A 14,692-nucleotide genomic window follows, 5' to 3' on the forward strand; every position below is an offset into this window, starting at 1 on the left:
CTCGAGTGTTCACTGCTGGAGCTGCGCTCCCACATGGAACACCATGGGAAATGATTCCTATTAGCTGGTACCTTGTCGTATCACGATCCAACCATACCACTGGACCTAAGCAGGAGTTTCACCTGTAAATTGCCTGCTTAAGGAGCAGATATATTTACCTCCTGAATCGAACTGGCAGGCATCTTTGGGTTCATCCGAATAGGTGCAGATTTCGCCTTGCGATATTACTTCGCTCTGCATTTGGTTGCATTGTTGGGTCGAAACTATTCTTACATCGACTTTCTGCAAGGTGGGAGACGTGGGTCCAGAAAATTCCAATTGTCCCCATCCTACCACAGAATAGTGCTTTTTCAAAGGTTTCATCAATTTTTCGGAAATTATCACCAAAATTTTCAAGATGAAGAAAAGAAAAAAGTACCTCCACCTGCTTGATCGTTTTACCTTGAGTAAAAGTAACTATTTCGCCCATTAATTCTACTATAAAACCAATAAAACGCCTACCTATAAGTAATACCGGTTCTCCACTCATAGTTCTGAATGAATATCGAAATGGAAGACACACAGGCCCCACTTTAGCGCTGAATATTATCTGAGTTTTGACCTGCACGATTGAAATGTCGTTTTTCTGAGTCGAAGACTGGTAGTCTGGATGCACCACGTATCCATTCATGTTATACACTCCGCTGGATTGAGTATCAGCTCCTATACAATAGGTGAACGTTGAGGAAAAATTGAGTAAAATTGCTCAACAAATGACCTCACCAGTATTCAAATTGTGGTCTCCAACTAGGATAAAAAAATCAGACGAGGTTTTTCCTACCACGCAATGAGCAGCGGACAGTATGAAGCGATCTGAGATAATGCTGCCGCCGCAGAAGAGATTTCCCTTGTAGATTATGGCAGCCATGAATGGAAACTCGTTGATTCCCGTCTCAACACCGCCAAGAATGCGTGTCTATGTATAGAATAATTTATTAAAAACTCTATATAATATTTAGTCTTTTTTTAAAGATTTTGTCAGCTTGTTAAGCTACAAACAATCTGTTTTCGTAGGATTTTTTTTGTAATTATATTAGTAAACAAAGAGTTTATAAAACCATTCAAAATTTCGTCTGCCGCTTTACATCAAACACCAGATTCAATGTTTAATCCAGGAAAATCCAGGAGCTGATAGTCTTAAAAATAAGTGAAAATCTTCGTATAAACATATGTCCGCAAATGAGCAGTTTGCGTGATACAGGGTGTTGACGTTAAAAATTTTATTGAGTTTTTCCTTTCTAGAAAATAATCTATTGGGCACTGTATTTATTATTTCCCTGTTCCATCCAATCCAAAATTGAGGTGAATATTTCAAAAACTGCAAAAATTAGAAGGAAAAATAATGTCGTTAAACGCGGCGTTTGAACTTTGTATGCTTCTTTTTGTAAGTTTCAGCACCTCTAGAAGTTTTTCTAATTAAAATTGAATCACTCTGTGTATATCCGCAGCCAATTTTTACCTATGCCGATACATATTTATTTTTCAATTATATTTTGTCATCATGCATCGCATCTTTTATCGACTGTAATATTTTTTGTCTGTTACAACCTGAATCACCCTATAGAAGTGACCTGCGGAACGTTCGGTATTAATTAAATGAACAAATATAATGAAAAATATTTAAAAACAATAATAAAAGTAGTGCATGCTCGCCTACATATTTATGGTTCTCCGAGCCGGATTAATAATCGATTCTGTAAGTTTATGAAAAAGCCGATTTTGTTTTGACTAAAACTAATTACTCGTCAATTAGTAACAGTTTTCTGTTACACTGTTTTAAGAATATTTTGTTTTTTATGTTTTTTTTAAGCCGCTTTGTTACGAAAATAGAATGCGAAAGAAACAATCGATTATAATTTATTATCAAAAAAAAAAGCTTCTAAGTTTACAAGAGTAGACTGTAGAGAGTAGAGTTGTATAAAAATAATTATTTTATTATGACGTTAAAGTTTAATTTGGTCTTGAACAGCATTTACGGCGGTAGTTCTGGTTTAAAAATAAAAACAATTTAAAATAGAGGCAATTAAAGAGTATTTTGATATAAACATATTGTCGCGTAACGTTGTTCCTGGTTCTTATCATATTTCCAAGTTTAGAATTGATTATTTTAAACACTAATTAGGTTAATTAGTTAATTAACAATTCCGATGCATTATATTTTATCACTTCGTAAATTGTTTTTTGATTGTTTCCAATTGATGACAAAAAAAACTATAAAATAATGATTGCTGTGTGAACATTTTTTATGAACAAAACCAGAGCTAACTGAACTTCATAGCTTTGCACTTTATTGGAGCTTAAAATAGCTCAAAAAAATGCATTAACGGTTCAAAAGTTAACATTGAGACCAATTAGTGATGGGTGTTCCAACGATAGAGCAAAGTAGGTTTACCTTTTACTGAGAAACATCTTTCGAAATGCGATTCGTCTATTTCAAAAGATATTCCGCATGTTAAAAACAGTAAAGCCGCATATAATAAGCGACGAAATAAGTTTTTGCAAAGAAACAATCTAAATTGATTTTTCTTTTTTAATTCTTATGCAAATGTTAATTACTTTTTGCTACACGTTCATAAAATATGAACAAAGATTTAATGGTTCGACTTGAAGGCTGAAGTTTTGCCCTTACCTAAGCTGATAAATGGGCAATTTCCAAGCTATTTACATTGCCAAAATTTTTATTTGACTTCTTATGCAAATTTTACTTACTTTTGATATACATATATATGTATAAAATGCGAGCAAAAATTTAATGGCTCGGCTTGAAGGCTGAAAACTTGCACTTAGATACACTGATAAATCGGCAATTTCCGCGCTATTTTCATTGCCAAAATTTCAAAATTGGCAGGAGAAAGGATTCAATCCTCCCCTACTTTATCGCTCAAACACCCTGTACAAGCGAGTTTGTGTTTTTCCAAGCACTAAAATCCAAGCTGTTTTTTGTCTTAAAACAACCAGGAAAAATGAAATACGTTTAAACCCATACCAATGGCCGCCATCCACAATCGCAATTCAAAAATCCATTTTCCTGTACACTACTCTTTGGAGTGCTCAATTTGATGGCTGTAGCTGTGCACAGAAACTTTCCACCTGGACTCCCTGTCCCGTACAGCCCTAAAACACACCTTTTGAAAAACTGCAATACTTCTCAGTTTCAACTCTACCTAAAGCCAATGTAGTCTGTTGACTGTATGCAGAGAAGGAGTTGTTGCCACAATAAATCCTCCCATCAGTAAAGCGAACATTTCCGCTAGTCGAAACATACAGTCCGCCCCCATAGCAATTTTGCGTCTGCAAGATGCTCAAATTGGGTAATTTACTCATTCAAACAGAGATTTCTTACGTTTGGTAGAAGTAGATCGCAAGACACAAGTACTTGCGAGCCAATGGCAGTTCGTAAATTCCAAACGCAATCAATTGGTTGGCTGTAGAAATTGGGATAGGAAGGACTAGCTATGTAATATTCCTGTCCAGCTACTAGTTCTATGTAGTCGTTGCAATCCTGCGCCTCCACCTTCAGAGCCAGCAAAAGAAGCCACCAAATCCCATTGAGGACAGCTAATTTGTCTTGCTTTTTAAATATAATTTAACAAACAAAAACTCGTACTTACTCATTATGCAAGCTCACAACGAACAATGTTCTAATTGAGGAAATTATAGTTTTTTAAAGCACTCGATAAGTAAATGGTTTCGTCTGAAACACGAAATGCGATAATAATACAGCCATTTGTTCCTATTAACTTGGCAATGTTTCCGCCAAGTCCATACAAGCACAATCTATACATTAATCGTTTTTCAATTGCCACTTTCTGTGGCTGATTAGGGAAAAAAACAAGGTTTTGTCGCAGGTTTTATTAAAATACCACCAGTAGCCAAATGTGTGTCTTTGGTCCCGGACGTTTCAGTGCTTATAAGACACAGAAGAATTGTCCTGAAAATTTATTAAATACTCAAATTAGTTTCCAGTAAGTATACAAGAGCTTTAACTTTTTTGAACAAAGTTTTTCTTAAAAAACGCCGTGGAGTTGTTGAATTGTTAGAAAATCAGTTGATTCGATAGTTTTTATCAAAAACGCAGTGTTGTGGTAGATGGATGCACAAACCAGCAAACATTTTTTAATTATGAAACTCTGTAAGGAAACACACGATCACAAACAACTAAAAACTTGAATGGCTTGCAAAGTAAAATAAAAGTCTTTTAAAGCGCGCTTGAAAAAGTCTGCAACGAGCAACAGTAGAGAAACAGCATCTTTGGATTTTGCGCATTTTTAAACAACATTTTACCAAGTTTTTTGAAAATTCTATATAAAAAACATTAGCACGCGTTCATTCTCAATATTATCAATATTCCTCAAATGTGAAGCTTATTTTCTTAATTAAGTTAATTTTAATTTTTGTCTCTTCATTGAACTTCCGAATAACAACATGATTATTCGGCCTTTTGACAAAATATCTTCAATTGAAACTGCCTTAACTGATTTCTTGTCGAAAAGTTATAAATGTATATTCGTAGTAAGCTGATTTTCATACACAGGGCGAGCCTTTTCAGTCAGCACTACCGAAGAATTAATGAGGAATTAATTGCTTTTAAACAACAGTCTCTAGGATTTGGAGCAATTGTTCTATCTGCCCATGCTAATTGCATTTATATCTACTCAAACTCATAAAATGCAGACTCAGCAACCTTTTTATTACCATTTCTGCAACTGTTCAAAGACTTTTTTTAGCAAAGCGATTTTTCGACGTTTCAGATTAATACAATCGATTGTAACAAATTAGGGACTTCTACAACTCTTGGCACAAACATAAACTTATTTTGCTCTCAGTACATTAACTACCTGTTCTGTCTTGAATCCACTTCAAAAATGAGGCAACACGAGTGTTAATTCCAGGACTGAGCGATCCACAGCCCGCACCATGCGAAACAATTCCCCATATAAACAGTCGGCCGTTGGACTGATTTTGCCAAAGCAATGGCCCACCTGAAACCATCCAGTTAAAGCTGAAAATCTTGGAAACTTCCCACCAATACCTGAATCCGATTGGCACGTGTCCTTTCCAGATGTGTAAGTGCAAAACTCGCTGTTTGGAATGGGCTCTAAAGCTGACTGTTCGCATTCTTCGTTCGCGATTATTTCCAGATCGACTTCCTGAAGAGTATCGGATGGTCTTCCAGAGAATTCCAGTTGGCCCCAACCTCAACATCAGCAAATAGTTATTGTTTAGTTTAATGGAATTTTGCTTTTCAGTACAAACTTTCGATTCGAGACAACAGTACTAACTTCTAATTCGTTTCTCTTATATTAATAGTTTTTATATTATATCTAAGTATTAATATTCTGCTTATCCTGTTGTAATTTTTTTTTGTGAAACTCCTTACTCGATTTCAGTTTGCAATTCATCTTGTAATAACACAGTTAAAGTTTTTTAGGGAAATTTAGAGTGAAATTTAACTTTCTTTGAAATTGCGACCGAAAATGAGAACTCGGATTTCCATTCTCAAGTCAACTTTTCATATACTCTTTAGTATTTAAAAGAAAGTCCTCTTAAGAAGTTGAACACCTAGAAGAAACTTCATGTTAGATATGAATAAAGATTTTTCTTCACAAATTAGGAGCTGAAAGTATAAGCTTGAAATATGAGTTTCGGTGTAAATGCTCGCTTGAAAGCTAAATAACTTTCCGCAGAAATGTCGAACATCCAAGTTTTGCTTTTCTATAGCTCTATAGTCCAAGTAAATGTGAGCTGTTTCTTGGGTGTTTCACGTGGAAAAGATTTGTTAGTTCAAATTTATTGTTTTAAATCCGAATTTTCCAGCTGAAGATCGAATTTCGAATTTTAAGTCCAAAAACTAAATTGAGTGAAAAACTTTTCTTTCAAGATTTACCTTGAAGTCAGCAAGTCAGAAGACGACACTTTACGTAGTTTTTCAAGTACATTTAACAACAATGTATGTTATAATGTAATGTAATTTCAACAACATTTAACTTTAAATAAACTTTCTCTCAAAACGGTAAAATTTGCGAAAAAGAAAAAAAAATTTGAGATTTTTCGTTGAAATTTTGAGTAAGCCATACAGTCATACTTTGGATTCAAATGCTTACTTACGAGACAATTTTGGACTGAAAGTCGAAGTATTGAGTCTTGAAAGCTAAAAGGAAAATTTGAGTCAAAATATCGAATTCAAAGTACCCATTATAAGTCGCAATTTCCAGTCATTGAAGAATAAATTTTGCTGCTCAAATTGCTCCGAAGATATGACAAATCATCAATATCCAGTAGAAGAAAAATAACATTTATAGCTTAAATAGTTCTTATGATATGAGCAAAAAAGTCGCGGGATGTATAAAAAATTGATCTAATATTGCAACTAAATGTATGATATTCAAATTTGGCGTTTGGCAAACCTACCGCTTTTAAGCACAAAGATTTTACTTATCGAACGGGATTTTTAATTCTCTATCCAGTTGTAGAAAATAAATTTTGTAGATCAAATAGTTTCTAAGATATGAGCAAAAGGGCTGCGGGATAAATGTATGATATTCAAATTTGGCGTTTTGGGGAACAACTACCGCTCTTCATCACAAAACTAACACTTATTGAAAGATAAATTTAATTGTCCATCCAGTCATAGACAACTAAATTTTGTTGCTCAATTACTTTCTAAGATATGAGCAAGAAGCTGGCGTGATGTATGAAAATTTGGCGTAATCTTGTACTGAATGTGTGTTAACTCCAGGCGTGTGATATTTAAATTTAAAATTTTGAAGGGAAACTGCGATTATTTGAGAGTCAACTTTTACTTTCTTGAAAAAATGGTATGGATTTTTTTAATAATCAAGTCGGCTTTTCGTAATGCTCCTCATAATGAAACCTCTAGCAGAACCTTCAAGTTGGATCTAAATAAAGGTTTTTATTTGCAGATTTGGTTCAAAACTAGGAGATCAAAATCGATGCTCTAAATATGTTTTCGATGTAAATGTTCGGTTGAAAGTTAAATAGATTTACGCACAAATGTCGGACGTGCAAGTTTAGCTTTTCTATAGTCAAATGTGAGCGGTTTCTTTCGTGGTTCACGTCGAAGATATTTGCAAGTTCTAACTTATTGTTATAAAACCGAGTTTTCTATCTAGCTAAACATCGAATTATGTTTTAAGTTTAAAATTCTGGTTTAGTAAAAAACTTCGGCTTTAAGATTTTTCTTGAAAGTTTAGAGTTACATTTGAAATCGATTTTTTGCTTGAATTCGAAACTTCCAGAAGTTGAACCTCGAAGTCGACATTACGTAGTTTTGGTTAATAGTAGTAGTTAATTTATCCTGTTTTGGGCTGGAAAAAGCGGAAAAAATTTGTTCAAATTCGAATTCGAGCTTTACTTGTTCTAAGTCAATATTTGAGGTAAGTCGTCTAGTCTGAATCAGTCGTTCTTTAGCTTAAAATGTTCCGCTAAAGTTCAAAAGTTCCTGGTTAATATCAAAGTTTTGTTTAAAAATTGAGTTCCAAGGCGAACCATCTACTTTAGCAGTGTAAAATTCGAAGCCAGTGTTCTGGGCAATTGCAGCATTTTGCGTTTGAGATTCAAGTGTTGGCATAGATCAACTTTTCCAGTTTATCAAACGTTTTCGATTTCATTTGAAGCTGAAACATATCGGATTTTGCTTGACTTTGCAGTCAATTTTGGGCTGGAAGTCGAAATATTGAGACCTGAATATCAAAAGAAAATTTTGAATCCAAAGATTAGAAAAAAATAGGAGTTTTCTTGAAAATGTGGTAAATGTAAAACTTACCTAAAGCTGTAACAAAGTTTCCTGCGTAGTTGTTGAAGGAATGCCGAAATGGTAAGCAAATAGGGCCGACATTCTCATTAAAGTTGATGTTGTTCACTTTCACTAGAGCAATGTCGCCTTCGTAGGTTATTGGGTTATATCCTTCCGCCATTTCATAGTCCACCACTTTATATAGAGCTGAGTAGGGGGTATCGTCTCCTACAGAATGGGGGCGGAATGGAATGGAATTTAACGATCTTACAAGCAAATAATTTGGAGTTCTAGCAAGTTCAATGGTTTCCCTTTCTAGTATTCTCTTCAGAAATTTCCCAATTGGACGAGTTGAAAGTTGCAAGAGCAGATCTCACCTGTGGAAACATCATGGTCCCCTACCTGCACATACAGAGTTCTCGCGTCTCTATTGTGCACACAATGAGCAGCGGTTAAAACGTAAGTGTTGGAAATGATGGTCCCTCCACAGTAGATCCTACGGGTAGCATCCACCAATCCGACCATTGCCGGGTACTCATTCACTCTAGTCTCATGCCCTCCAGTAATCTTTTTCTGCGAAATTTCGCCATTTTCAATTGCAGAAATCCAATTCGCTTTACACACTTACATCGTTCTTCCATCCGCAATTACACCCCCGGTCAGCCATGGGAATGTCGAAGGATTGATCACTCTCTATGTTGGACTCGATGGCCGTTATGGCGCAAAAGAAGCGCCCGCCTTGGGATCGCGATCTTGTCCGCAAAACTAAATAGGAGAATAATTTTTTTGGGCTGGGGTTCAGGAGTTGGAGAGACTTACCCACTGATAGGGTGCTTCCTTGAAGGATCAGAGAAACGGAGCCACTTCCGCAATATGTGTGCGATTCGCTCAAGTGCTTCGGTCCACTGGAGCTAATTTCCAAACGGTCGTGTTGGCAGTTAGAAGACTGAAAAATTAGAGAGTCTTAGGAGTATGGCATATTTTTATATGCAGGGCGATTCAATTTTAGCTGGGGAAAATCCCTTCGAGACACAGAACGTTGAAGTTAAGGAAAGTTTACTCACCTTCGGCATGTTGAGATCTTCACATGAAAGGAAAATTTGCGACCTAAGTGGGCTTTTCGCGATCCACTGGCAGGAATAACCAGCGGTGTAGTTTCGGGGGTACTCGTTATTGAAAATATAGTAGAGCTCGCCCATGGCGAGCTCTTGGTAGTAGTTGCATTTTGGGTCCAATGGGCTCACCACCGCTGACATCGGCATTAGAAAGTTCCAGAAGTTGGACAGTATCATACTCATAGTGCTGGAAAATAGCAAACAAATCTTTTTATAGAGGGTGTATAAATTAGGGGAAGGGCTTGGTTTCTGCGATACAGGGTGTCAAAGTTTTGGAATTTTTTTCAGTTTTTTCCTCATACCTTCTAGAGTTTTTGCGATAATTTATTGAAATTTTCACCCGATGTTAGTTTTGCTGGGCTGCAAGTTTCAACGTCGTGTAGGCAATTGGAAAATGTACTATTTAAAAAAACTAATATTTTTATTAATATTTTCGATATTGATTTCGAGGTAGTATAAAGGAATCGTTCCAGCTGCTAAAAACCTTCAAGGGACAAAATACACAAACGCAGATATTCATACAAATGCAGATAAAAGTGTTTCTGAAGTTGATGCAGAAGAACAGCCACCAGAGGTTCCAATAGCGATAAAAATGAATCAAAGTGTAACATAAAGCATCAGCTGCTCAATTTTTCGCGTTTAGTAAGAAAAGTCTGGCTAAAACCTTCGTCGCGTTTCAAACACGACCTTTTTAATCCTTCTCCATAAAAACCACTTAAAACAATTATTACTTTACTCATTTGGCTCTATTTCTCCTAATTAGCGCCTTAAAGGAAAATAAACATCATAATTTGAAGCTTTGATCTAAGTTTAGTCTATCGCTTAATTGCCTTTCAATTGTTGCATTTGCATTATCGTTTAATAAAGAACTTTCTCTTCTGAACGCTCCCTCGTATCTCTGCCATGCCCACCCTACCCATTGTTCCCATAGAAACGAAGGTAAGTAGCTTCAACCACAATACAACGTGTGAATAACACATTTGTTTACAAACGTCTTCCTAAGCGCCTTTTTCTACAGCTTTTAGCTTAGTTCGCTCCATTAATCATGTGTTAAGTTGTTTAGTCGATAGTTGCTCAAAAGTGCACTGATTGAAGGTAAGTCCGATAACAAAATATTGCGGTTTTCTGGGCAATTTAATCGATTGCATGGAAAACTTTGAGTTGCGTTTACCAGGAAAATGGCTCAAAGCGCTGTTAAAAAAGCGCAACTAATATTCGCGAAATTGCAGATATTCACCATGATCTCCAGTGAAATGCCCATGGTGAAACCACGACGAAAATACGAAGAAGTGCCGGTGCACAAGCCGGAACGCGACAAACAAACCCAGCCAGTCAAACTGAAGAAAACCTATTCGGCCAACTTTAGCCCTAAAACCTGTTGCCATCCTGACCATGCTTCCAGCAAAAAAATCAGCGAAGTTATCATAGAAATCCCGGAAAAAGACCCATCGAGTCGACCAAGCAAAAGGAACCTAAGCAGAGAAATCGAAAGACTGACGCAAGACAATGAACAAATCGCTGGCAAGTTTGCCGAGCTGGAGGATCTATCAGTGAAAAAGATCTTGAAGCTGAAGGAAAAAGTGGGCAACTTGCAGAACATCAATTCCGACCTGCTGAAGGAAAATGAGTCGCTCAGACACCATTACCAAGAGCTGCAGAAGGCCTACGAAGAGGCTTATAACCAACTGGAGCTCAGCAAAGTGTGCAAACGCTGCCAACAGTTGGAGGCGCAGCTGGAAGCTGCCATCCAGGAAAATCAGGCTTTGAGCAAACGCAATGTGGATGTCAGTCAAGACCTTGAAATGCTCAAGACTGTAGTGTTCAGGTAGGGATCAGTAAAGTTTCTAGCAAACAATGGAGAAGGCGAATTTTCAGGCTAAACGCCCAGTTGGAGCGCTATCAGGAAAAGCTGCGAAAGCACAACATCAGCATTGAAAAGTACTCACAGCTTCACCCACAAAAGTCTTCCACGAATCAGTACAGAGAGACGGAAATCATCAACATCCTATCTGAGGACCACCAGAATCATCGACACACGCCGGTTTCATGGGGGCCAGTAAACAGTCACACTTTAGGGCCTTTATTGGGTAAATATCGGGAACACAGCGTTCAAATGTGCCTTCATTATAATTTCCAGACGCTTATCAAGACACAATAAACGAAAAAGACGAAATCATCCAAAACTACGAGCTGAATTTGGCCTCATTCACCGGCAAAATGAAAGAGGTTATTGAGGAAAATGAGAATCTCTACAAAAAACTCACTGAGGATGAGCGATGCGGCTCGAAGCTGGGGAAGAGGTTGGAGCAAGTCAGCGCCGAACTGAAAGCTACCAAAGACCAAAATGATGCTCTAATAAAAAAATGCGCCATCAAGCAAGATAAGATTGAGGAGATTTTGAAGGTGTATGAAACCAAGGGCAAGTAGTTGGGCTTCGAGATTGGGTAAATTTGATCAAGCTGGATGAATTGCAGTTGATCAGATGAAGCGGGACTATCAGTTGGTGCATGATGAGTACATCAAGCTGCGCACTGAAAATGCCTCTTTAAAGGAGAAAATAACTTCCCTAGCTAATGTTCAGGAAGACTTCCAGAACGAGAGGCAAAAATATATTCCGATAGCTGTGCACACAGCCAGCGTTAATGAGTGCAAAAAGTAAGTGCGGATTTCGGCGTGTTTTGTGAATTTTGGGTAGAACAATTGGGATTTCAGGTGGTACGAGGAATTGAAGCATCAATACGAAGTGGAACGGAGCAAACTCCAGGAAAATATTGAATCCCAAGCCAGGTGGATGGACGAAATGAAGAAAGTGAAAGAAGCAGCCGAAGACAGGGTAGTGAAGTTGGAAAAGGAACTAAAGTAAGGTTCTTAGTAGGTATATTTGAATATAATGGTATAATTTGGATTTTCTGGTTACTATACTTGGTATATTGACGTGGTCAATCTTTTTCAGCAAATAGCTTGTTTGATTATTTTGTCTATACAAGTTTGCTTTTTGCGTGAAAACTTTCAATATTTTACATGTTATACCTCTTTTTATAAATGCGTTATTTAGTGCTCTCTCCAGTTGTAGGAAAACAAAATTTCTAGCTCAAATCGTTTTTATGATTAAGCAAACAGGCCGTGGAATGTATGAAAATTTGGTCTAATCTCGTACCTAAATGTATGATGTTCAAAATTGTCGTTTTGTGAGAAAACTACCGCTTTTCATCATAAAAGTTTGAAAGAAAAATTTCATTCTCTATGTAGTCATAGAAAACCAAATTTTGTTGCTTAATTACTTCCTAAGGTATGAGCAAAAAAGTTACGTGATGCGGAAAAAGTCTGGCTAAAAGAGAAATTTGCTTTTAAAAAATGGGAAATTATTCAATCGATCAAAGCAATTCAATCATCAAGAGAGTCAACGGTAGTTTGATCTTAAACAAACATTTCTCGCAGCTTTCAGCATATTTCACATGCGTAATTTCTTCATAAAGTCTTGGTAAAATCTTCATTTTCTTCATCCTTTTTATAGTATTTTCTAGTGGATGTAGAAAGTTTAAAGAGCAAAAAAACTTTCCTGGTTATGTTTTGAGCAATAGATTGTTTTGTCTGAAGCTCCAGCTACTTTCTTCTAGTCGCACGAAATCAAAACTTGAAGAACAATTTGTCATTCTTTTTTATAGATGCGACCTTACTAGGATTTGACTTCAAGAAACACAAGTAAAAATCAGATTTCATGTGTTGCACCTACATTTAAACTATTTTGCAATTTTGCATATCGCTTTTACATCCTGACATTTTGGTTTATTAATCAGATTCATGATTCCAATTTTTATCAATTTATGTTCTTTTGGTTCATTCTTTATATTTTTTACAAATCCTACGCCCGTTTGCTTTATTCTTATGACTTTCCGCGCTTCTTGAGCGTCTTCTTCCTGTGCCGATTTCGTTATCGTTTCTATTTCTAATTTTCTATCAGTGCAGGTTTGCAATGTGGTAATTATGTATTATCTTTCCCCTTTTTCCCTTATTACTCAAGCTCATTATTATTTCGCAAAACATCCCTTAGGCTATGAATAAAAATAAAGCAAATGGAAGTAAATCGCCCTGTATTTTGCTTGTATGTGTTTATAGAAAATCTGAGTCCAAACAGCTGGATCTGGAACATGTGCTGAATGAAGTCCAGCTATCACGTAGCGCCTGCAGAAAACAGCTGCATAAAGCGATGGGTTTTGCCAAAGATATGGTAGCTGAGCAAGAGACGCTGCTTCGAGCACTGAATCAGCGGCAGCTGGAAAACCGTGCAGTGAAAAACATTGGCTCTGAAATGGCGTGTCGAATGGATTCGTTGAAATCTCAGTTAAAGGTTTGGAGTGGAAACAGTTAAGAACTTGATGAATGAAATTGAAGTTGCAGGACGTGCAAAAGTCCGCCTGGGAAGAATTCACTACGGTAGAGCAGCGCATCCAAAAGCAGGCAGAGCTGATCGAGACAATGAAAGATGAGCATCGGACAGAAATCGACAATTTACAGCAAATAATTGACGAACAGCAGCAGAAACTGGCAAAACAAAACAAACATTTGCCTACTAGTCATTTCCAGTTGTTCAAAGAAAAATACAAATGATAATTACAGTAGATGAAGTTTAATTAACAATTGCTATTTAGGACATAGTAATGACGTTATCATTTTTATGACGTCGTTTTTTTATGTCCATGGAACTAGAAAAAGCGCCTTAATGACATGGCAAGTTTTACTGGTTTATGGTAATTTTGCTATATTTTTCAATTAATAGATCATGTTCATTTAAAATTGTAAATGCCCACACCTTCAAACAAACCATTAAAGTTGTTTATTTGCAAACCAATTGACCAAGTTGTTTTACATTATCGTGACATCAGACTTACGAAAGCACTAAGTTTATTTTTATATATAGGGTTTACTAGAAAAAAATCGTTTTCGACTGCACCGATTTGATGGTTGTTGAGGGCGAGATAAGCCCTTAAATATTACAAATTTGGCCAAAAAAAAATTAGCAGAGAGTGGTTTCGATCCACGGACCTCTGAGTGTCATTAACAAACTTAAATTTAATAATGTTTCGGGAACCGCCAGGGGTTTGTTAATGAAATTTTGCAGAATTTGAGTGCAAACAACCAGGCATGTTATGTAATTTTGCTCTTTGTTGTACCAGTGGGGTGGTCAGAGACGCGTATATTAATATTAAGTAAAAAATTTTACGACACACATATTTTTCGAAAATAAAATTGTTTTTAAGCTTCCATTCAATTTGGAAGAGAAAAGACCTCTTAATTTTTTTTAAGAAAATAAACTTGATTCGGTTTACCGTTCAGTCGGGTTTTTTTTAATAACTGAGAAGATCGGAAGCTAAAGAGACAGGAAAAATCCTGTGTTATTTCAGTTAAAAACTCCTCCACCGTGAGACAAACAAACACCTTCTATACAATATACTTTCAGATTTTAAGTACTATTTGGCAACTTTGCCTTGTTTTTAGCCAAATAATCATCCTACAATATCAATAATTAAAAAAGTTAATAATTCAAATAAAACAAAAATTATTAGCAGAGCGTGGTTTCGATCCACGGACCTCTGGGTTATGGGCCCAGCACGCTTCCACTGCGCCACTCTGCTTTTGAAACTCTCCTCGCACCGCAGTTACATAACAAAAACCTTCAAGACAACTATGAAAATTTATAAAGAAAAATTAAAAACTATAAAAAAATTTTGTTGTCTGTTTTGCTCACACCTAAAGTTAAAAATTTGTTTTTCTGTCAGACAAC

At 36.4% G+C, this 14,692-nt stretch overlaps 3 protein-coding genes and 1 non-coding gene across 5 annotated transcripts in view; 1 reads left to right on the plus strand and 3 right to left on the minus strand.

Annotated features, from left to right (window-relative positions):
• Positions 1 to 4: 4 nt before the first annotated feature.
• Positions 5 to 3,770, minus strand: LOC109540442 (venom serine protease-like; the record flags this gene model as incomplete). Its single annotated transcript, XM_048667266.1, has 8 exons — positions 3,651 to 3,770; positions 3,383 to 3,597; positions 3,204 to 3,330; positions 3,026 to 3,153; positions 763 to 955; positions 502 to 702; positions 159 to 329; positions 5 to 105 (listed from the first exon to the last, which is right to left on the minus strand). Coding segments are annotated over exons 1-8 (1,140 nt in total), but the record flags the coding sequence as incomplete, so codon positions are not given.
• A 106-nt stretch (positions 3,771 to 3,876) lies between these two features.
• The window catches only part of LOC109540441 (venom serine protease-like), a 29,041-nt gene continuing 18,225 nt past the window's right edge, over positions 3,877 to 14,692 (minus strand). Inside the window, exons 2-9 of the mRNA XM_019908829.2 lie at positions 8,860 to 9,097; positions 8,615 to 8,741; positions 8,424 to 8,560; positions 8,173 to 8,368; positions 7,826 to 8,023; positions 5,072 to 5,236; positions 4,878 to 5,021; positions 3,877 to 3,970 (exon numbers count right to left, since the gene is read on the minus strand). Of these exons, the coding sequence (XP_019764388.2) occupies positions 3,948 to 3,970; positions 4,878 to 5,021; positions 5,072 to 5,236; positions 7,826 to 8,023; positions 8,173 to 8,368; positions 8,424 to 8,560; positions 8,615 to 8,741; positions 8,860 to 9,093 (1,224 nt within the window). The 5' untranslated portion in view covers positions 9,094 to 9,097 and the 3' untranslated portion in view covers positions 3,877 to 3,947. The remainder of the gene's footprint in view (positions 3,971 to 4,877; positions 5,022 to 5,071; positions 5,237 to 7,825; positions 8,024 to 8,172; positions 8,369 to 8,423; positions 8,561 to 8,614; positions 8,742 to 8,859; positions 9,098 to 14,692) is intronic.
• Positions 9,846 to 13,529, plus strand: LOC109540433 (protein Cep89 homolog). 2 transcript variants are annotated; one of them, XM_048667630.1, is made up of 8 exons: positions 9,846 to 10,005; positions 10,140 to 10,735; positions 10,786 to 10,997; positions 11,048 to 11,329; positions 11,385 to 11,565; positions 11,623 to 11,769; positions 13,027 to 13,258; positions 13,303 to 13,529. In XM_048667630.1, the coding sequence occupies exons 2-8, from the start codon at positions 10,149 to 10,151 to the stop codon at positions 13,516 to 13,518; spliced, it is 1,857 nt and encodes a 618-aa protein (XP_048523587.1). In that variant the 5' UTR covers positions 9,846 to 10,005; positions 10,140 to 10,148; the 3' UTR covers positions 13,519 to 13,529. The 2 variants fall into 2 exon arrangements, with proteins under 2 accessions (XP_048523587.1, XP_019764358.2); XM_019908799.2 differs by having other exon boundaries at positions 9,860 to 10,005; positions 13,309 to 13,529.
• On the minus strand, positions 14,472 to 14,543 carry Trnam-cau. Its single transcript has one exon. It is a non-coding gene; the product is annotated as a tRNA-Met (tRNA).

Source organism: Dendroctonus ponderosae, unplaced genomic scaffold (genome assembly GCF_020466585.1).
Source record: "Dendroctonus ponderosae isolate FM_Combo_2020 unplaced genomic scaffold, Dpon_F_20191213v2 Dpon_F_20191213_6, whole genome shotgun sequence".
In the NCBI taxonomy this organism is placed as follows: domain Eukaryota; kingdom Metazoa; phylum Arthropoda; class Insecta; order Coleoptera; family Curculionidae; genus Dendroctonus; species Dendroctonus ponderosae.